This window comes from Geotrypetes seraphini, chromosome 2, assembly GCF_902459505.1.
Source record: "Geotrypetes seraphini chromosome 2, aGeoSer1.1, whole genome shotgun sequence".
NCBI classification, from domain to species: Eukaryota; Metazoa; Chordata; class Amphibia; order Gymnophiona; family Dermophiidae; genus Geotrypetes; species Geotrypetes seraphini.
Window position 1 is genome coordinate 516,978,720 of NC_047085.1, and position 24,182 is coordinate 517,002,901.

At 45.2% G+C, this 24,182-nt stretch overlaps 1 protein-coding gene across 1 annotated transcript in view; it reads right to left on the reverse strand.

Annotated features, from left to right (window-relative positions):
• Positions 1-18,739: 18,739 nt before the first annotated feature.
• LOC117355018 (oocyte zinc finger protein XlCOF6-like) overlaps positions 18,740-24,182 on the reverse strand; it is an 87,932-nt gene continuing 82,489 nt past the window's right edge. Inside the window, exon 7 of the mRNA XM_033932965.1 lies at positions 18,740-18,765. Within this exon, the coding sequence (XP_033788856.1) occupies positions 18,740-18,765 (26 nt within the window). The remainder of the gene's footprint in view (positions 18,766-24,182) is intronic.

Below are 24,182 nucleotides of genomic sequence, written 5' to 3' on the forward strand. Positions count from 1 at the left end.
TTTCCTTCCTTGGACCAGAAGGAGATAAACCACTGGAAGAGATCCCAAAACAACACCCAAAGACCCACTCAGTGTGTGAATCAGTTGAGTGGAGTGGACTAACTGGGGGGTGGAAATGGGCCCGGAGTTTGCTAAGCAGAATTTCCCAGACCACCTCTTCCTCTCAACACATTGACACGCTGCCACCATCACCACTAGGAACACCTCACTGGGTAGGCCAGCTATGCTATAAACTTTATAAAACACATTATTATATTTTCTTATAAAGCACATATTTTAACTGACCTCTCTGACATCCTCAGCCTTTCCATTCACAAAAATAGAAGGAAGAAAAGTTCCCATTTCCTGCTGTCTCATGTCCCCGGCCTATACAGTATTTTTTTTCTGCAGACCCTTCAAAAGTCTGACCAAATCCTCGTTTCACTTGCATTATAAAGTACTGAGGATGCCATCTCTCCCCAATCCCAGGTCCTAAAGTCTAAGACAGTAGCGCAAACTAATGCTGCCAGATACAGGAAAAAAAAATTTTGATTCGATTCAGCCCTATTGAATTGGTTTTTCAATTCGATTTTCCTGCCCAGTTGGGTGATTTTTTTCAAAACTCCTGGTGGGTTTTATAGCTTTTTCACCCCCTTTGGCTTCTCCTAACCACACTGGCGCTGTGGTGTAAATAAAATAAAGAAACAAAAAGGACTTTTCCTCTTTCTGTTAAATTCTAGCTCACGTTTGCAGTCCAACACCAGCTCTGGCAGGATACACATTTCAAATCTGACATGTTATAATCACAAAACAGAAAATAAAATTAATTTTTCTATCTTTTGTTGTCTGGTTATATTTCAAATCTTGTTGGTCCAAGGCTCTGGTTTTCTTCTGATAACTTGCTTGCCAGGGTCTCCTTCTTTCTGCATGCTAACCATCCATCTGCCAACTCTGTCCTCCCTTTCCATTTCCCTTCCCTTCCCAGGAAGTCTGGTATCTTTCCTTTTTTTCATCTCCCTCCACAGATCCACCTTTTCTTAAATACCCTTTCATCCGGCATCTCTCCCTCCTTCCCCACCATCCCAGAGTCCACCATCTCTCCGTTTCTTTTCCTAATTACCCTCCTATCCAGTATCTCTATCCCTCCTCCACACCATCCCTTGTGTCCAATTTCTCTCCCTTTCTGTTCCTTCCCTCCCTAAATCCCATGGTCCATCATCTCTCTCCCTCTCCTCTATTTTCAGACCCATTATTTCTTCCCCCCCCCAAAGTTTGGCATATGCATGTCTCTTTGAACACCCCCTTCCCTCCGTGTACTTCTAAATCATGGTCCCCCCCCCCAAAGGCCTGTCCCCCCTTAAAGGTCTGCCTGTCCCACCTTGAAGGCCTGCACCCCCCTTGAAGGCCTGTCCCTTCCCCTTGTAGGCCTGTCCCCCCCTTGAAGGCCTGCCTGCCTGTCCCCCCCTTGAAGGTCTGCACCCCCCGAAGGCCCGCCCCCCCCCGAAGGCCTGTCCCCCACTTGAAGGCCTGTCCCACCCCCTTGTAGCTTCTCCCCCCCCCTTGTAGGCCTGTCCCCCCTTGAAGGCCTGCCTGCCTTTCCCCCCTTGAAGGCCTGTCCCCCACTTGAAGACTTGTACCACCCCCTTGTAGCTTCTCCCCCCCCTTGTAGGCCTGTCCCCCCCTTGAAGGCCTGCCTGCCTGCCTTTCCCCCCCTTGAAGGCCTGCACCCCCTTGAAGGACTGCACCCCCCCCCCCGAAGGCCTGCACTCTCTTGAAGGTCTGCACCCCCCCGAAGGCCTGTCCCCCCCTTGAAGGCCTGTCCCACCCCCTTGTAGGCCTGTCCCCCCCTTGTAGGCCTGTCCCCCCTTTAAGGCCTGCCTGCCTGCCTTCCCCCCCTTGAAGGCCTGTCTCCCCCTTGAAGGCCTGCACCCCCCTTGAAGGCCTGCACCCCCCCTTGAAGGCCTGTCCCCCCCCTTGTAGGCCTGTCCCCCCCCCTTGTAGGCCTGTCCCCCCCTTGAAGGCCTGCCTTTCCCCCCTTGAAGGCCTGTTCCCCCCCTTGAAGGCCTGCACCCCCTTGAAGGTCTGCACCCCCCCGAAGGCCTGCACCCCCCTGAAGGCCTGCCTGCCCCCCTTGAAGGCCTGCACCCCTTGAAGGTCTGCACCCCCCCCCGAAGGCCTGTCCCCCCCTTGAAGGCCTGCCTGCCTGCCTGTCACCCCCTCCCCCTTGAAAGCCTGCTTGCCTGCCCGCCCGCCCCACCCTGAAGGCCTGATGCCCCGACCCACCCCGAAGGACCGCTCGCCCCCCTGGCCTCCCCGCACCACCTATGAACAGCCTCAGCAGGATCGCGAAGTCAGCGTCAGCGATCCCTGCGCTGCTTCCTGCGCCACGGTCCCGCCCCTCCTCTGACGTCAGAGGAGGGGCGGGATCGCGGCGCAGGAAGCAGCGCAGGGATGCTGACGCTGACTTCGCGATCCTGCTGCGGGCTGCTTCACAGGTGGTGCAGGAAGGTCAGTGGGGCGAGCGGTCCTTCGGGGGTGGCGGGGGACTGAACGGCAAGGCCGGGAACACCCCCTTAGGGCTGGTACCCGGGGCGGCCCGCCCCCCCCCGCCCCCCCCTAGGTACGCCACTGATTGCTGGGCAAGAATCCAAAGCTCAACCTGGTACTGTGCTTGGGTGCTCACGTTTTGCTTTTTTAAAATTGGGGTAGTCAGTCCAGGTTGAGCCAGCTCTTCCACCTACCTTCTCCCTAGGGCTGGATGCTATAATTTAATCTTCAGGCAGCCGGGAGCAGTGGCGTACCTAGCATAAGTGACACCCGGGGCCCATCATTTTTTTGACACCCCCCCCCCGCCCCCCATCTGTATGGAAAACATTATTTTTAGTAACAATTCACAAGTCACACATGAATACCTAGGAAAAGGCAGCACCCTACATACTGCAGTGAGCAGTACATCAATAAACCCATTTGTAAAACTAAATAAGCCAGACTAGTACAGATCAATCCTACACAGTCAATTCTAATAGAAAACCATGTCTTTTTGAACACACAGAACACAGAAAACACCTTTGCCTAGTATGTAATCATAAACTAACCCCTCCCCTTTTTACAAAACTGTAGTGTGATTTTTTGCCACAGTCATAACAGCTCAGATGCCAACACTAAAAAAAACTCTACAGTTTTGTAAATGGGGAGCTAGAATAAAAATACGTAAACTAAGGTTAAAACTGAAGCACCAAGAAGCTGGACTCTGCATATAATGCAACATCACAGAAACAGCGATACATCTCACCTAAAGCAAAAAAATAAATAAATATAATTTTTTTTCTACCTTGTCTTCTCTGGTTTCTACTTTCCTCATCTTTTTGTCACTCTCTTCCTTTCATCAACTGTCTACCCTCTCTCTGCCCCTTCTATATGGCATCTTCTCTTTTTCTATTCCCCTTCCAGAAACTTTATGCCTCCTCCTTCCATCTCTCCCATCACTCCAATTGGTCTGGCATCCATCTTATTCCCTTCCCTCCTCCAGTGGTCTGGCATTTCTCTCCTCTCCTCTTCTTCCCTCTCCCACACCCCCATGGTTTGGTATTTCACTCTCTCCTCTCCCATCCCCCCACTTCCATCAGCATCTGCTCCCTTTCTCTCCCTCCAACCCAATTCCATGCAGTATCCTTCCCCTTTGTCTCTTTCCCCGCAATTCCATCAGCATATGCTCCCTTTCTCTCCCTCCACGCTTCCATACCACCCTGACCCCTTTTCTCACCCTTCACAATTCCATACCACCCTGACTCCCTTTCTCACCTTACACACTCTTCCATACCACCCTGACCCCCTTTTTCACCCTTCACGATTCCATACCATCCTGACCCCCCTTTCTCACCCTCCACACTCTTCCATAACACCCTGACCCCCTTTCTCACCCTTCACCATGTTTCCATACCACCCTGAACCCTTTTCTCACCCTTCACCATGATTCCATACCCCCTTGACCCACCTTTCTCACCCTCCACACCCTTCCATACACTCTGACCCCCTTTCTCACCCTTCACCATGTTTCCATACCACCCTGACCCCCTTTCTCACCCACCATGATTCCATACCACCCTGACCTCCTTTCTCACTCTTCACTGTTTCCATACCACCCTGACCCCCTTTCTCACCCTCCACACCCTTCCATAACACCCTGACCCACTTTCTCACCCTTCACAATGATTCCATACCACCCTGACCCCCTTTCTCACCCTCCACACTCTTCCATAACACCCTGACCCCCTTTCTCACCCTTCACCATGTTTCCATACCACCCTGAACCCTTTTCTCACTCTTCACCATGATTCCATACCCCCCTGACCCACCTTTCTCACCCTCCACACCCTTCCATACACTCTGACCCCCTTTCTCACCCTTCACCATGTTTCCATACCACCCTGACCCCCTTTCTCACCCTTCACCATGTTTCCATACCACCCTGACTCCCTTTCTCACCCACCATGATTCCATACCACCCTGACCCCCTTCTCACCCTTCACTGTTTCCATACCACCCTGACCCCCTTTCTCACCCTTCACCATGATTCCATACCACCCTGACCCCCCTTTCTCACCCTCCACACCCTTCCATAACACCCTGACCCCCTTTCTCACCCTTCACCATGATTCCATACCACATTGACCCTGACCCCCCTTTCTCACCCTCCATACCCTTCCATAACACCCTGACATCCTTTCTCTCCCTTCATCACCCTACTATGCTCCTTTCTTTCTCCATCCCAAATCTGCAAGGTCCCGTGATGACTGCTTCTGCTCCAGATGGAAGAGGTAAGTGACGTTCAGGGGGCTGGGCCGGCAGACGCAGGGAGTTGTGGCAAGATCCCGTGATGACTGTGGCTGCCGGCCACCTCTTCTGGAACAGAGGCGGTAGACGGCGCAGTCATCGCGGGACCTTCGTTTACTTCAGCGCGGCTGCCAACTCTGCTCTGTTATAAGTATGGAAGCCGCACTGAGGTGCCATTTGGAGCAGCATGGGAGGTTCCGGATAGAGAATGACATGGGGAAAAAAAATCTGTCCCCGTCACTGCACCGTCCCCGGTCCACCATCCCCTTCATCGCCCCGTCACCGTCCCCACAGCATCGATATAAGCCTCAGTACTGCAATATTTACCTTATTTCTTCCTTATAAATCAAAGTTTTGGCTGCTGAACTGGAGAAAGAGATATTCAGCTGGCAGGGCTTTGTTTATAAATTTTTATCAACACAACTAATATACTATTTTATCCTGAAGCAAAAAAAAAAAAGAAAAAGAAATAGATTTTTTTTTTTCTACCTTTGTTGTCTGGTTTCTGCTTTCCTCATCTTCTCATTCAATTCCTTCCATCCACTGTCTCTCTTCTCTCTGTGTCTTCCATTTCTGTTACTGTGCCTCTCCCTTTCTTCCCCCTTCCAAACTGGTCTGGCAGCCTTTTTCCCTCTGCTCCCCCCATAGTCTGGCATCTCTGTCTTCTTCACTGCCAGCATCTTCTCACCACTCTCTCTTCCCCACTTTCCTTCAGTGTCTTCTCCCACTATGTCTTCCCCATGTCCTTTCAGTGTCCTTCTTCCCACTCTGCCTTCCCCATGTCCTTTCAGCTTCCTTATCCCCTGTCTTCCCCATGTCCTTTCAGTGTCCTTCTCCCCACTCTCTCTTCCCCATTTCCCTTCAGCGTCTTCTCCCCACTCTCTGTTCCTCATTTCCCTTCAGGGTTATTCCATGTCAAGTGATCAAGGGCTCCCTGCATGACCATCACGGATTTTGATAAAACTTTATGCACAAAGTCCCACATGTATCAAATGAACTTTGGTAAAGTTTTAGTTTCGCCTGTGGAATATTCGTGGAGATATAGCCATTTGTTTGACCCCATACTGCAATGACATACAGTACGACAGTGACATTCTGACAACTTTGAGACACAATATCTCACGAGCTATGTTTCCAAAAAAACTGAAACTTAGCTACCCTCCACAACTTTTGGAGCTCTATTCAGTGCTACCAATAATAATTTTTGTCGAGCACTGAGTGAATGGCTGAATTACAGTAAACTTGGCCAAAAAAATTAGTGCTCCAAAAAAAGTCAAAGTTTGACATTACTTAGCTCCCACAATAATTGAGTAATAAATATGAAATTTGGCGCATAATATCTCAGTACAACATTGTTTTCAAAAGTACAATTTCAACCTCCAAGCTCTTTCCATTAGTTTACAAATTAAGTGTAAAGTTGCTAAGTTGTGTAAAAAGGCCAAAAATAGGGTATTTTCAGCCTGCTTTTACAGAAAAATACCTTTCAGAAACTCTTTCAAATCAGTCTCATTAGAAAGAGCATATTTCAAACCCCCTAGAAAAGTGGGCTTCATTTTTCAACGCAGGTTAACAATGCCCGAAAAAGGGGGACAAATTTGGGAGATGTCACCATGGCAACGGCCCACGTTTCAACTTACAATTATGTCACTTTTCACACTGTTTTTCCCTGTTTATTTTTACTCAAGCTTTGGGTACAATTATAGTGTTCTTAATTAATGATTATTCCTAACTAGAAATTGAGGTGATAATTTTGTTGCATGCAGATCACAAATTACAACTTGTTTTCTTTTTCAGATCCACATTATTATTAATTCAGTTTAAAATGGATGCCAACGAATCGACTAATAATAATCCTTTTCTGCCAGACTGTGCCATTGGGCAAAAATTGTTGTCAAAGTGTCCTGACGGCACATTTTATTCTAAAAAATGTGGGCTCATTTTTTTACATAATTTGTCAACCGATGAAAAATTGTTTATCACTCGGCGCTCTGAAGTTGAACTGATGGATAAAGACCAAATCTGCCTCCACCACAAAGCAAAGTATCTCGACAAATACGAATTAAAGCAAACATCGTGTTGTAATCCATTTGAAAAGAAAAATCACATTGTTCAAAGTGGATTGTTAAAAGTCGATCTTGCCATGTCTAATGATTTTAGAAAAGTGGCAAAAATAAATATCAAGCCAGGTCAGAAACTTTGCAGTAGGTGCAAAGCCCAATACGTTTCAATGAGTGAAGCTACTGCAGCATCTTCATCTTCAGACGATTTTGATATCAGCATCTCCGATGCAGTTGATCAAAGCTTGACTACTTTAGGAACCTCTCCATTGAAAATTCGAAGGTTAGCTAGTAGAGATAAAGCCGGCTATGTGATACGAAAAATTGAACGTGTGCAGAATGTGATAGCCAAGAAGATTACATCTGCTGCTGGAGTTTCATATGAAGAAGTTGGGCCGTCTCGTCAGTCTGTAGAATGCAAGTTATGTGAAGATTACACTGACCTCATTGAAGAAATGAAAATGAAAATTGCAATATCCAACAGGTCAATGAAAGTTCAATTATTGACGATGGCCCCAAAAAGTTGGTCAATAAAGGAAACAGCAATGAAGTTTGGCGTTTCAGAGCACATGGTCAGAACAGCCCAAAAAGTAAAGAAAGAGAAAGGCATTTGTTCTATACCTGATGCAAAAATTGGCAAGTCCCTTCCAAAAGAAATTGCAAATAGAGTTCAAGATTTTTACGAAGACGATGAATTCAGCAGAATATGTCCTGGCAAAAAAGATTGCATTTCAGTCCGCCTCAATGGTTTAAAAGTACAAAAGCAAAAGCGGCTGCTGTTGTGTAATTTAAAAGAGCTGTACGTGGCGTACTGTAACAAATACGGAACTAAAATAGGTTTTTCCAAATTCTGTGAGCTCAGGCCAAAGTGGTGTGTAACCGTTGGTGCATCAGGTGCACACTCCATGTGTGTCTGCACGATACATCAAAATGTAAAGCTCATGCTACAAGGCGCCAATGTCAAAAGGGAACTACAAAGTTCTTATGGAAAAAACTGTGTGCGACCTAAATGTCAAGGACTGTATGCTACAACGATGTCAAAACTGCCCTGGTGAAGAAGCACTAACAGCATACCTGGAAGAAATATTCAAGGATTTAGATCCAGAAGAATCAATAGAATTTAAGCAATGGGTTCACGCTGACCGTGAAACATTAGAAACAAGCGTACTAACCATGGACAACTTTATTGAAAGACTTGCAAGCAATATTTGGAAGTTGACAAGCCATCATTTCATTTCAAAACATCAAAGTGAATATTTGAAGATGTTGAAGACAGGCTTAAAAGAAACGGAAATGATCGTTTTGATGGATTTCGCTGAAAATTACTCATTTGTTGTACAGGATGCCACCCAAGGCTTTCACTGGGAAAATTCACAAGCTACGGTACATCCTTTTGTTGCATATTACCTCAATGAAGTGGGCACATTGCAAGTTGTAAACTGTTGCATTATTTCTGATCATATGCAACATGATACGATATCTGTACACGTGTTTATTCAAAAGTTGATCAAATTTTTGGTAACTCAAACAAACATTACCAAAATATACTACTTCAGTGACGGCTCAGCTGCACAATATAAAAACTACAAGAACTTTGTGAATTTGTGCAATCACAGAAATGATTTCAACATTGAGGCTGAATGGAATTTTTTTGGAACTAGCCACGGAAAATCACCTTGCGATGGAGTTGGTGGAACAACTAAACGACTGGCTGCCCGGGCTAGCCTCCAAAGACCATCAACGGATCAAATATTGACGCCAAAGGATCTATTTAACTTTTGTGACCAAAATATGCACGGAGTTAAATACATTTATGTTCCAAAAGAAGAAATTGAAGAAAGCAAAAAGTTTCAAGAAGAAAGATGGCATGAAAGCAGCACAGTAGCCGGTACCAGAGAGCACCACCAATTTGTACCAGTCGACTCAAACTCGGTTCGTGTCAGCAAAGTTTCAAATGACACAATAAATTTTGTTGCCAAAATTTCTGATACTGCCATTCCAAATTTGAAAGTGTCCGAAATCTTTCCTGGTTGCTACGTTGCCTGTACTTACGATAATCAATTTTTTTGTAATGTAATGTAATTTATTTCTTATATACCGCTACATCCGTTAGGTTCTAAGCGGTTTACAGAAAATATACATTAAGATTAGAAATAAGAAAGGTACTTGAAAAATTCCCTTACTGTCAATGGTGGATAGGCAACGTTGTTGAAGTCTCAATTGAACAAAATGATGCATTGATAAAATTTATGCATCCTCACGGTACAGCTCATTCGTTTTATTGGCCAGAAAGGCAAGACGTTTGTTGGGTTCCAGAGCAACACCTCATCTGCATGCTTTGTGCCCCTTCAGTTACATCATCCGGCCGCCAATATCAATTTCCAGAAACTGCATTGAAGAAAGTGGCTCAAAAATTTAACAGAATGTTATAAAGATTGCTGGCAGTTAAAATCAAAGTGGACTTCACTTCGGTTTGGGAACCATATGAGATAGAAACATAGAAACATAGAAGATTGACGGCAGAAAAGGGCTATAGCCCATCAAGTCTGCCCACCCTACTGACCCATCCTCTTAAGTCTATACCTAGCGACCGATATTCCAGTTCTACCCTCGTAGGGATCCCACATAGGTATCCCATTTATTCTTAAAGTCCAGCACGCTGCTGGCCTCGATCACCTGCGCTGGAAGCTCATTCCAACGGTCAACCACTCTTTCTGTGAAGAAATACTTTCTGATGTCGCTATGAAATTTCCCGCCTCTGAGTTTGAGCGCATGCCCTCTAGTGGCAGAGGGTCCCCTGAGAAAGAAGATATCATCTTCCACCTCGATACGTCCCGTGATGTATTTAAATGTCTCAATCATGTCTCCTCTCTCCCTACATTCTTCTAGAGTGTAGAGCTGTAGTTTGTTTAGTCTCTCCTCGTACGAGAGACCCTTTAGCCCCGAGATCCTCCTGGTGGCCATCTGTTGAACCAATTCGATTCTAAGCACATCTTTACGGTAATGTGGCCTCCAGAATTGTACACAGTATTCCAGATGAGGTCTCACCATGGTTCTGTACAATGGCATTATGACTTCAGGCTTCTTGCTGACAAAGCTTCTACTGATACATCCCATCATCTGCCTTGCTTTAGATGAAGCCTTCTCCACTTGATTGGCAGTTTTCATGTCTGCACTGATGATTACTCCTAGGTCTCATTCCGCTGAAGTACAAGTTAAAGTTTCTCCATTCAAGGTGTAATTTCTGCATGGATTACCGCTACCGAGGTGCATAACCTTACATTTCCCAGCGTTAAAGCCCAACTGCCAGGTCGAGGACCATCTTTCCAATGTAAGCAGGTCCTGTGCCATACTATCCTGTAAAGTACATTCCCTTACTAACATAGTAACATAGTAACATAGTAGATGACGGCAGATAAAGACCCGAATGGTCCATCCAGTCTGCCCAACCTGATTCAATTTAAAAAATTTTTTTTTTTTTTTCTTCTTAGCTATTTCTGGGCGAGAATCCAAAGCTTTACCCGGTACTGTGCTTGGGTTCCAACTGCCGAAATCTCTGTTAAGACTTACTCCAGCCCATCTACACCCTCCCAGCCATTGAAGCCCTCCCCTGCCCATCCTCCTCCAAACGGCCATACACAGACACAGACCGTACAAGTCTGCCCAGTAACTGGCCTAGTTCAATCTTTAATATTATTTTCTGATTCTAAATCTTCTGTGTTCATCCCACGCTTCTTTGAACTCAGTCACAGTTTTACTCTCCACCACCTCTCCCGGGAGCGCATTCCAGGCATCCACCACCCTCTCCGTAAAGTAGAATTTCCTAACATTGCCCCTGAATCTACCACCCCTCAACCTCAAATTATGTCCTCTGGTTTTACCATTTTCCTTTCTCTGGAAAAGATTTTGTTCTACGCTAATACCCTTTAAGTATTTGAACGTCTGAATCATATCTCCCCTGTCTCTCCTTTCCTCTAGGGTATACATATTCAGGGCTTCCAGTCTCTCCTCATATGTCTTCTGGTGCAAGCCTCCTATCATTTTCGTCGCCCTCCTCTGGACCGCCTCAAGTCTTCTTACGTCTTTCGCCAGATACGGTCTCCAAAACTGAACACAATACTCCAAGTGGGGCCTCACCAATGACCTGTACAGGGGCATCAACACCTTCTTTCTTCTACTGACTACGCCTCTCTTTATACAGCCCAGAATCCTTCTGGCAGCAGCCACTGCCTTGTCACACTGTTTTTTCGCCTTTAGATCTTCGGACTCTATCACCCCGAGGTCCCTCTCCCCGTCCGTGCATATCAGCTTCTCTCCTCCCAGCATATACTATATTGCATAGTTTAGTGTCGTCGGCGAATAATGTTATTTTACCCTGAAGCCCCTGAGTCAGATCCCCTATGAATATGTTGAAAAGGAGTGGGCCCAGGACTGAACCCTGCGGTACTCCGCTGGTCACCTCCGATGTTTTAGAGAGGGTACCGTTAACCATTACCCTTTGAAGTCTTCCACTTAGCCAATCATTGACCCAAGTAGTTAGTGTTTCTCCTAACCCCATCGATTTCATTTTGCTCAACAGCCTGCGGTGTGGGACGCTATCAAATGCTTTACTGAAATCCAGGTACATGATGTCCATAGACTCTCCCAAGTCTAGCTTCCTTGTCACCCAGTCAAAGAAGCTGATGAGATTAGATTGGCAGGACCTACCCCCGGTGAATCCATGTTGATTGGGATCCCGTAGATTTCCCTCAGACAGGATCGTGTCTAATTTGCGTTTAATTAAAGTTTCCATGAGTTTACACACTATTGATGTGAGACTCACCGGCCTGTAATTCGCAGCCTCTGCCCTGCAACCCTTTTTGTGTAGAGGAATGACGTTGGCTGTTTTCCAGTCCAAGAGTACTCTCCCCGTGCTTAGGGAGAGATTGAAGAGTGCAGCTAGCGGTATCGCCAGGACATCGCACAACTCTTTGAGCACTCTTGGGTGCAGATTGTCTGGTCCCATGGCTTTATTTACCTTTAGTCTTGACAGTTCACTGTAAACTTCACCTGGTGTGAACTCAAAATTCTGAAACGGGTCGTTCGCACTTGACTTAGCCTCTAACTGAGGACCGTGTCCTGGTGCCTCGCAAGTGAAGACAGAGCAGAAGTATTCGTTCAGTAGTTCGGCTTTATCTGAATCTGCTTCCATGTAATTCCCATCCGGTTTGCTAAGGCGTACTATCCCGTCTGTGTTCTTTTTCCTATCACTAATATACCTGAAGAAGGATTTGTCCCCCTTCTTAATGTTCTTTGCTAGAGTTTCTTCCATACGAATTTAGGCTTGGGAACCTAGGATAAGACACCCTAATCATTGGCTTTGGAACCAGAAAGATACTAACAAAAGGCTTTGGAACCTTGACAAAGAAACCAAATGCGAGGCTTGGGAACCTGGACGAAGTGGCCCACCCATGGCTGGTATTGCACAGCTATCGGGCGTGACCCCTATGGCGATGGGGTTGCCAGTTCAAACTCTTGAACTGGTAGTGACAATGTCACCATGGACCAACGCAATAGAGTAGTAGTAATACTACGTCAATACAAAACTGTAACTTTAAAAATGACAGAACTATGTTGAAATAGAGGTTGTTGCCGTCTCCCAACTTTGTCCCCCTTTTTCAGCCATTGTTAACCTGCGTTGAAAAATGAAGTCCACTTTTCTAGGAGGTTTGAAATATGCTCTTTCTAATGAGACTGATTTGAAAGAGTTTCTGAAAGGTATTTTTCTGTAAAAGCAGGCTGAAAATACCCTATTTTTGGCCTTTTTACACAAATTAGCAACTTTACACTTAATTTGTAAACTAATGGAAAGAGCTTGGAGGTTGAAATTGTACTTTTGAAAACAACGTTGTACTGAGACATTATGCGCCAAATTTCGCATTTATTACTCAATTATTGTGGGAGCTAAGTAATGTCAAACTGACTTTTTTTGGAGCACTAATTTTTTCGGCCAAGTTTACTGTAATTCAGGCATTCAATCAGTGCTCGGCAAAAATTGTTATTGGTAGCAATGAACAGAGCTCAAAAAGTTGTGCAGGGTATCTAAGTTTCAGTTTTTTTGGAAACATAGCTCGGGAGATATTGTGTCTCAAAGTTGTCAGAATGTCATTGTCGTACTGTATTTAATTGTGGTATGGGGTCAAACAAATGGCTATATCTCCACAAATATTCCACAGGCGAAACTAAAACTTTACCAAAGTTCATTTGAGACATGGTGGACTCTGCATATGAAGTTTCATCAAAATCCGTGATGGTCATGCAGGGCACTTTCCAAGAATCTGATCACTTGACATGGAATGACCCTTCAGCATCTTTTCCCCACTCTGTTCCCCACTTCCATTCAGCATCTTCTCTTCACTCTGTCTTCCCCATGTTCTTTCAGCGTCCTCCCCCCGTCATCCTCATGTGCTTTAAACGTCCACCTGTCTTCCCCATGTGCTATCAGCGTCCTTCTCCCCCGTCTTCCCCATGTCCTTTCAGCATCCTTCTCCCCCCTGTCTTCCCCATGTCCTTTCAGCATCCTTCTCCCCCCTGTCTTCCCCATGTCCTGTCAGCGTCCTGCTCCCCCTGTCTTCCCCATGTCCTTTCAGTGTCCTTCTCCCCCTTCTCATCCTCGTGCTTTCAACGTCCTTCTCCCCCTTTGTCTTCCCCATGTACTTTCAGCATCCTTCTCCCCCCCTGTCTTCCCCATGTCCTTACAGAGCCCTTCTCCCCCCCTCTTTCTTCCCCATGTCCTTTCAGCGTCCTTCTCCCCCTCTGTCTTCCCCATGTCCTTTCAGTGTCCTTCTCCCCCTTCTCATCCTCGTGCTTTCAATGTCCGTCTTCCCCATGTCCTTTCAGCATCCTTCTCCCCCCTGTCTTCCCCATGTCCTTACAGTGCCCTTCTCCCCCCTCTTTCTTCCCCATGTCCTTTCAGCGTCCTTCTCCCCCTCTGTCTTCCCCATGTCCTTTCAGTGTCCTTCTCCCCGTCATCCATATGTGCTTTCAATGTCCTACTGCCCCCTTTGTCTTCCCCATGTCCTTTCAACATCCTTCTTCCCCCTCTGTCTTCCCCATGTCCTTTCAGCATCCTTCTCCCCCCGTCATCCTCATGTGCTTTCAACATCCTTCTCCGTCCTTCTCCCCCTTTGTCTTCCCCATGTCCTTTCAGCATCCTTCTCCCCCTCTGCTTTCCCCATGTCCTTTCAGCGTCCTGCTCCCCCTGACTTCCACATATCCTTTCAGAGTCCTTCTCCCCCCGGTCATCATGTGCTTTCAACATCCTTCTCCCCTTTGTCTTCCCCATGTCCTTTCAGCATCCTTCTCCCCCCTCTGTCTTCCCCAGGTCCTTTCAGCGTCCTTCTACCCCCCTCTTTCCCCATGTCCTTTCAGCGTCCTTCTCCCCCGTCATCCTCATGTCCTTTCAATGTCCTTCTCCCCCCTTTGTCTTCCCCATGTCCTTTCAGCATCCTCCTCCCCCCTCTGTCTTCCCCATGTCCTTTCAGCGTCCTTCTCCCCGTCATCCTCATGTGCTTTCAATGTCCTTCTCCCCCTCTGTCTTCCCCATGTCCTTTCCACGTCCTTCTCCCCGTCATCCTCATGTGCTTTCAACGTCCTTCTCCCCCCTCTGTCTTCAATCCTTTCAACGTCCTTCTCCCCCTGTCTTCCCCATGTCCTTTCAGCGTCCTTCTCCCCCTTGTCATCCTGTGCTTTCAACGTCCTTCTCCCTCCTCTGTCTTCTTCATGTCCTTTCAGCATCCTTCTCCTCTTCTGTCTTCCCCATGTCCTTTCAGTGTCTTTCTCCCCATGTCCTTTCAGCGTCCTTCTCCCCCCATCATCATGTGCTTTCAACATCCTTCTCCCCCTGTCTTCCCCATGTCCTTTCAGCATCCTTCTCCCCGTCTTCCACATGTCCTTTCAGCATCCTTCTCCCCCCTGTCTTCCCCATGTCCTTTCAGCGTCCTTCTCCCCCGTCTTCCCCATGTCCTTTCAGCGTCCTTCTCCCCCGTCATCCTCATGTGCTTTCAACGTTCTTCTCCCCCCTCTGTCTTCCCCATGTCCTTTCAGCGTCCTTCTCCCCCCCTCTGTCTTCCCCATATCCTTTCAGTGTCCTTCTCCCCCGTCATCCTCATGTGCTTTCAACATCCTTCTCCCCGATGTCCTTTCAGCATCCTTCTCCCCCGTCTTCCCCAGCATCCTTCTCCCCTCCTGTCATCCTCATGTGCTTTCAGCGTCCTTCTCCCCACTCTGTTTTACCCATTTCCCTTCAGCGTCTTTTCCTCTCCACCTCACGTTTCCTCCTCCCTGTCGTTTACCTTCGTCATGCTTTCACCCCTCCGGACAACAGAACAGCAGCAATGCGGGAAGTGCTAATTTTCCTCTGGCCATGAGACAGGACAAAACCCAGGTATTCCATCTCAGATTTACACCATTGCAGTTTCTTTCGTGACACCTTGTGACCACACACAGACAATCATTGTAAAAGGTTCAAACTATCAGCCTGACAGGTCTCCTGAGTTATGGAACATAAGAGGAGATCATTCACATACTGGATGAGGACAGAACCATGAGGGGCAGTCCATGGCTGCAGAGTAGCCCAAATGACAATGGAGAACACCACAGGGGAGTCAACATAGCCCTGGGGCATTCTACACCAAGTATACTGCTGTTGCTTAAATGTGAAGGCAAAAAGGGGCTGAGTAGCCTCATCCACAGGGACAGAAAAAAAAGCATTCTTCAGGTCAATGACAGAAAAAACAGTGGCTGAAGGTGGAATGGAAGAGAGGAGGGAAGGAACATCAGGGACAATGGGTGCAATGGGAATCACCAAAGTATTAACAGCCCTAAGGTCTTTGACAAAATGGGGGGTGCCAATCAACAGGATGGGCGTTTTGTAGGAAGAGATGGTGGTTTAAATAATTCCGGAGGAAATAAAAGAAGCAATCAGTGGAATCATGACTCTCTCCTTTTCCCGGGAGATTGGGTACTGCTTAATGAAAACGGGAGTGAGTGATTTCAAAGAAGCACAATAAGGGGTGCATGAAATAAAGCCTACATCATTGTCAGTGGAAGCCCAAACTGGGGAGTCTGGGTGAAGGGGCAAAAGCATGTCAGGGCAAGTGGAAAGGTAAAGGGTGGACGGAGGACGAATGGGAATGACGGAGGAAAGGACATGCAAGCCTTCTGTAACTCCCCCAAAACCTCCACTTAAATAATCTCTTCCTCCCCAAAACACCAACCAAGTATTCAGATCCCTGAAATGTAACGTAATTTTATTTGTACTCTAACTGTAATCTATTTGTTATATCTCACAGTAACGTACAGTCAATTTAATATCCAATTTACAAGTTCTTCCGGAATTAATCCAGGTACCTCTCCTCCCTTGTAACCAAAAAAAACAAAAACAAAAACCCAAAACTGTTGTAACTTCACTGGAAATGTCCAGTTAGCTCTTTTGTAATCCGCCTTGAACTGCAAGGTATAGGTGGAATAGAAGTCCCTAATGTAATGTAATGTAATGTGTAGTGAGCTGGATGAGAAGAGGGAAGAAAAGATCACGACCAAGAAGGCTGACAGGGCAATGGGGAATAATAAGAAAGGAGTGCTGGAATAGAGTGAAGCCTGTATCTGGATGGGCTACAGACAGGGGTGTAGTACGGTAAGATTTAATCAAAACCCCATTAATTCCCATGGAAGGTTCAGCATTCATGCGCGGACCTTGATAATAATCCTCACTGATGGTGCTACAAGTGGCACCCGAATCTACAAGGAAAGGCACTGGACTCCCCTGGACAATAAGAGATATCAAGGGGGAATCCTTGGCAGAGGCAGAGACCAAAGTGAATGCTGGGGTATAAACCTCCGGGTCCCTTCATTGGTAAGTGGGGGGGTTGTGCCAAGAGATGGGAAAACGAGGAGGAGTGGCAGATAGTCTCACAGTGGAGGAAGGGGTAGGCACCACGGATGGGGTGGACTGAACTGGCAATGTGGGGGGTCAATGTGGGCATTGATTAAGCCAGTGACCAGGGTCCTCACAATTGAAACATCCAGTACTTCTGGATGGATTATTACCACCTCGACCGGAGGCAGGGGCCCGCCCCCTGTGAAACCCACGACCCCCTCTTCCGCAAGGAGCGGACAGACGCGATCCCCAGGTGGGTGGCTGGCCCTGATAATGCAGGATTTCCCGAGGTTTAGAGATCTGAAAGCAACCTGCGGCTTCTTTTTCCATTAATTTATTCTGAAATTCGGCACGAGAACTAGTGGGCCATTCTGAAATCATTTGTTTGACCAGAATTTGCAAGGGAGAACGGAGATTAGAAAGGAAAGTCTGAATAAGTAGGGAATCCATATTTGCATGGGCACTGAGACCTGCCTCTTGGGTCCAGGTTTCATTAAACCTCTTCCAGAAATCCACAACAGTTTCACCGGATTTCTGTTTGCAAGCTACGGCAGTGGGAAGGGAAGATCTAATTTTAAAACACCTATCAAGCTCTGCCTGCAATTCATGCCACATAACTGCATTTCCTGCTTCAGTATTAAGTTTAAAGCTGTAGAAGTGACAGTAGTAGGCTCTAAAACACTGGCACTAGGGACGTTAGACCAGTCCCAGGGGGAACTGTGTCCAACAATGCTATCTATAATGAGGCGCATATCTTCCTGCGTATAATTTCACTTTAGATAGTGAAAAGTGGCACTAGCAGAGACAAGAGGCTTGGGGCAGTGTTTAATAATTTTGTTAATGTCTTCTAATTCAATGGGTTTCTTTAAGAGGGTATTCCCCACTGTGAGAAAGGGCATCTGTTCTTGCATCAGCTCTTGTACTTCCGCAACCCTTTGAGTGCCGCTGCGAGTGTGGAGGGGCGGAAAGGAGATTACCGGCCCCCAGACAGTGGGGCTGGTAGTAGATACAGTGGACGAAGGTAGGGCTTGGGGCAAAGTATCATTAACCTGTCCTGATGCAGCTGCCCCGGACAGGACCAGAGATGGAAGAGGAGGAGGTGGGGGTCATAATGTAATGTAATGTAATGTAATGTAATTTATTTCTTATATACCGCTACATCCGTTAGGTTCTAAGCGGTTTACAGAAAATATACATTAAGATTAGAAATAAGAAAGGTACTTGGAAAATTCCCTTACTGTCCCGAAGGCTCACAATCTAACTAAAGTACCTGGAGGGTAATAGTGAAGTGAAAAGTAGAGTTAGAGGAAAAATAAAAATAAAATAAACATTTTAAAAAGACAGCATTGATCTAAATACTTTGGAAGGTTGAAGAGAGGAAAGAAAGGAATAGAAGCAGAATAACTTTATTCTTCTATACCGCCACAATCTTGCGACTTCTAGGCAGTTTACAATCAGGAGTGCTGGACATTCAGCAAAATACAATAAGTAGATATTCAGAGGAAATACAGAGATCAGAGACCTCAGGAGGCAATAGTATAGAAATACAATTTGCTGAGCGAAAATGTAATATGTACATTTTAGTAGGTAATGTCCAACAGGACCTGTTGGGGATAAATAGCAACGTAAAGTTACGATAAGATGAAGATAGATTATATTTATAACAGTGCTGTAAGTTCAGGTGGAATAGGGAGGGGGGAGGGAGAGGGAGCGCGGGTCAATTGTTTAGGTATTTCTGGAACAGGTATGTTTTAGGCGTTTCCTGAATTCCCCGGCATTAGATTGTCCTGACAAATTTCCTGAATAGCAGGGATTGTATTTCCCTTTGGTTTTTTTTCCAATAAATATTTATTGTAAAGTTTTGATTACAAAATACAAAGTAGCATAAACACTAGTAGGCAAAACTCCAATACATTCAGAAATCACAGAATCCATCAGAGAAGTAAACACCTTAGCTACTATCAACAATCTCCAAGCCTATGAAGGAACCAAAAATCAATTTAAACACCCTACACAGTTGCAAACCGCAACCCCAATAACCATCAGAACTAGCAACTCCCCTCCTCCATAAATCCACCACAGCCCACTCCATTCCTTCCACCCATCCTACTAACCCAGCTCGTCCCATCCCATGAACCCGCTCACCCAATTCTCCAAGTCCCCCCCTTCTTTCCCTATATCTCCTACTTCTCCTCCTCCTCTATAATTTCTCAGACCCAGAGTGGAGTGAAGACGCCCGCCAAGCCACATAGCTATTCCAGACTTTCTGGTAGGGCCCCATACGCATCTGATGCATTACTGTCAGTTTGCACATAAGACGGACATAATCCAACCGATTGAGCAAAAGCCCCTGCTCTGGAATTTTAGCTGTACGCCAGAAGCTGGCTAAACCACCCTAGCTAACGTAACCACAAAGAGGGCAAACTGGTGCTCCTGAGGTGAATACCCAGATATATGCGCATTAAGCAGACAACACTCCACTAAAACTGGATAACAATTGCCCTGTAATTTGGATAATTAACTGCACCACCTTATTCCAATAATCCTTCACTCTAGTACAGGCCCACCAAATATGCTGGAAACGAACCCAATTGCCCACATCCTCTCCAACATCTGTCATTATACTGGGCACTGAGCAGCTATCCTTGCTCTTAAGTGTGTGGGAAAAAATGACAAAAGATGCAAAAGATTTCCAAAAATTATTAATTTTATTTATTATCAAAAATAACTATCAAAAGGCTAGTTTTACATCATGGGAATGTTACAGAAGCCAAAATCTGACATTTCTAGCAAAGAATCCGACTTTTTATTAGTTGTCCATCCATATATACCTTACATGATGACATTCCTTCACTAAAATCTAACTGGTCAAACTTATTTGCTTCCATATAAGGCTTGCTTCTATATACCTTGATATGGGCGTGTCACAAAAGCATTCCTAAAATTTATATTCTTATACCTAAAAAATTACATTCTTATACTAAGCTTACATGATTTATAAAAAAAGAAATACAGAAAATATTGAAATATACTCACAAAAGATAATGCACACATACGGCTTTTAAAATCCCTTTCTGTTACAGTCAGCCTGTCTCTCTTTGTGCTGATAAGTTTATGTCCCTGAAGCAGGAGAGACCTTCTCCCCTTCCCTTCAGAACTTCACAGAGTAGAAAGGGTTGCTTAAAGGTCAAAGAGATTAAATCCCAGATGTGGACCTCTCAGAATTTCTTCAGATTTAAAATATATAAAATCAATAAAATCTAATCTATACTTGTTACCTATAGCTACATAAGTAAATGCCTATTGTGTAGTTTTAATAGCTTACTAAAATTTACTAGATCTATACAATGATACACGTGGATTCGATTAGTAATCCAGGGCCTCCTGGAATGTAAGGCAACCAGGTCACAGGTCTGCCTATAACTTCCCTAAGGACCTGCCTAGACCCACATCTGAACAATGAAACCTTATGAAACTTAAGCTTTGCCTTCTGGAGTAAATTTGCTATGGCGCTTATCAATCACACTAATGTCCCAGTCTGCCTTCCTGTTCCTTCAAGCACATAGCACATGTGAAATCAATGTTATATTCCCATCTTTGTCTCTCTGATTTTTAATATTGGTTTAACCAATATTTTCTGCTTATGTATAGCCACTAATAACACATTCTCACCTGCTCTTGGATTAGGCCCTATCTATCAACAGGTTTTTTTTCTAGCTAGCGAATCCTGTGCAATGTGAGAAAGTGTAATGGCTGAATTTATTTTTATTTCATGTTTGCTCATTTCACCAAAACCTACCTGTTCAGGTTAATAAGCTGGCTCTCCCCAGGCTTATTTAAGGCACAAAACAACTTCAGCACCAAGACGAGATAGTTTCTCAGGTGTCATAAACCAGCAATAATACATTTTGAAACCATTTTCAATAAGAGAGGCCGAAAGAGGCAGAGAGAATAGACACCTATAACACCTATCCCATTCTGAATCCTCCATTGCCCTCCCCACCGCCAACGCCCATTTATTCTTATAGCTGTCCTCTGGTGCCTCTCTGAGCAATAATGCCCGATACAAATACCTCCCTGGCCTATGCCCTTCTGCAATGCTAATCCTAACCTGGTTTCTCCCAATACCAAATCCCAGTAAGCCTTCCTATTTAAAAAAAAGCTTCAATTGCGTGCAAGGTAACATATCAGAGTGCAAGAGCCCATATTAGTTTTGTAAATGAGCAAATGAAACTATTTCCCCTTCCCTCCATACTTGTCCAACCATGCATAACCCCACTCTTACCAACTGAAACCGAATCGGATCCTCTCCCCCAGGGGAAAAGCCATCCAAAAAACTGAGAGGAGTCAGTGCAAAATGTCTACGCTCTGGGAACATCTTCTTGCACAATTTGTACCAAGTAGTAATGATCACTCTCAAAAAGGGATTGCTCACAGAAAGAAAAGATTGCAAGATATGTACCGAAGCCCAAGGTAATCTTCAGAGTGAGATCTCTTTTAGGAAAGCCTGCTACAAATGCATCCAGAGACAATTCTCGTACCCAATCCAAGCAGCCACTTCTTGTAATAATGCCGCTTAATGATAAAGAAGAAAATTGGGGATTTCCATCCCTCCCATTTGATCTGAAATAACAGAGCTCTCCACACCTTTTGGGGTTTGCGCTTCCATATATAAGCAAAAACCTTTCGATTCAAACTGCGTAAAAAACTTTTGTAATCAGGTGGTTAACAGCATGTGGGCGAGATGGTGGTCTAGTTTCGCTACCTGAGTTGCTAGTGATCCATCGTACTTCCTCTTGCATTGTGTGTCTTTGATTGGGGAGTCTGAGTTCTTCTTGGCTTGGTTGAGTTATACCAGATAAGGTGATCGTTCAGATAGAAAGGGGTAGCGCCATTCAGGGCTTTGAATAATATTCATGCTTGCATTGGGAGCCAGTGCAAACCTAGGTATGCAATGGAGATGTGGTCATATTTCTTACTGAGTAGATCGGTCTGAGGGCTGTGTTTTGAATGGTCTGTAATTATTTTAACATGCCTGCAGGGAATGGTAGGTAAAGGACATTGCAGTAGTCTAGTAGTCCCAAGACTAGGGATGGGACCAGGTTTCAGAATTGCTATCAAAGAATTTTTGTATCAATACTGTTACACCTGTGCTCCCAAAGAGCGTAATGGGCAGTCAGGTAGTGACAAGTTGCTCCAATCTGGCATGGTCCCCCTGGAACTAGGAGAACCTCTCAGAATATTTATTCCTAGGCAACAGCCTAGCATTGCTCTTTCAAAGAATACCATTTAGTCAGAATAGCCTTAATGAAGACATATAAACTTTATTTGGCCTCTGGCCTCAACACAGGTTTCAACGTGAGCATGAAAATATAACCAAAAGAAAAGGTTCCTCAAAACAACCTTTATTTTTTATAACTGTTTCCATCATTTTACCCGGCACTGAAGTCAGGCTTAACGGTCTGTAAATTCCTGGACCTCCCCTGGAATCCTTTATAAAAATTGGTGTAACATTGGCCACCCTTCAATCTTCAGATACTATAGACAATTTTAGCGACAGGTTACTGATCATTAACAGCAGGTCAGGAAATTCATGTTTGAGTTCTTTTGTACCCTGGGATATATACCATCCGGTTCAGGTGATTTATCAGTTTGTAACTTGTCCATTTGGCTTAGTACATCTTCTAGATTCACAGAGATTTCTTTCAGTTCCTCCGCATCATCACCCTTGAAAACCCTTTCCGGTTCAGGTAGATTTCTTACATCACCATCTGTAAAGACCAAAGCAAATAATTCATTCGGTCTCTCCGCTATGGCCATATACTCCCTGAGCGCCCCTTTTACTCCTTGATCATCCAACGGGTCCTACGGATTCCTTCACAGGTTTTCTGCTTCTGATGTACCTAAAAAAATTGTTATGCATTTTTGCCTCATTTGCAAGTTTCTCTTCATATTCTTTCTTAGCTGTGTTTATCAATGTTTTGCAGCTAACTTGCCAGTGATTGTGTCTCTTCTTATTGTCCTCATTCTTTAAAGGATATTTATTTGGCTCTAATAGCCTCTTTCACTTCATCTTTTAACCAAGCCGGCTCTTGTTAACTCTTCTTTCCATCTTTGCTAATACGTGGAATACATCTGGTCTGGACTTCCACGATGGTATTTTTAAATAACATCCATGCCTGAACCCTATCTGCAAGATTTGCATCCAAAGGGCCGCAGTGTGGGTATTGAGATGGGTGTCCTAATATGGGTGCCCGGATAGTTGGGCTGGGAAAGCACTGGTGAGTATTGGTGGGGAGTACCTTCAGGAGGGTGGGGGAATTGGGATAGGACTGAGGGGTTTAGGTAGGTTCTGGGACTTTGCTATGGACATGGTTTAGGGGATTCAGTGGGGGGGGGGGAGTGGTGTGGCTTCTTCAGGGCTCATCAGAGTCCAGGGCCTCGGAGTGCCTTTCCACCCACTCTCCTTACCCATGTACGCTCTTAGTTGTGTGAGCGGGGGGTGAAAGTTTGGTTGATATTTATTTTATTTTGTCCTTGTATGTTGTACTATTTTATTTGATGCATATTTGTTTGTACTGTGCACCTTCGGGGTGCCCTGCTATTGTATTGTTGTTGTTTGCATCAATAAAAAATCGTTTGAACCTAAACAACATCCATGCCCGATTTACAGGCCTAACCTTTGCAATTGATCTTTTCAGCTTCTTTTTAACCATTTTCCTAATTTTATCAGTCACACTTTCGAAAATTAAATACTACCCCCTCTAACTGTAACCACTACCCTGGCATCCTGATTGTCTGTCTTGATTGTTTAGATCATTGGTTCCCAACCCTGTCGTAGAGGATCACCAGCCAGTTGGTTTTTCGGGATAGCCCTAATGAATATGCATAGGAGAGATTTGATATAATAGAAGTGACAGGCATGCAAATCTGCCCCATGCATATTCATTAGGACTATCCTGAAACCATGACTGGCTGGTGGTCCTCCAGGACAGGGTTTGGAACCACTGGTTTAGATTGTAAGCTCATTTGATCAGGGACAGTTCTCTATGACTCTGAAGGTTAGCTGAATCATGTTCTCAGTGATGAAAGACAAAAGGCAGATGAGCATGATTGACTAACCATAATATCAACATTGTGTCACTGTCAAGGCCTTTATAGCTAACTCTGATGCTGAGAAAGTCCCTGGTACCAAGACTGCAGCATGTACATAGTATAAAACAAAGAACTTTTGTCATCAAACCCAAGCTGAAATGCACATTCAGATGAAATCAAAAATTTTCTGCTGGCTTGTGAATGTCCTCCACCCCCCCAAGGCCTAACCATATACTGTTTGTGCTGCTCTCCTCTTTGAGCACAGATATACTGCTAACGATACTGCCCCTAGGCTTACT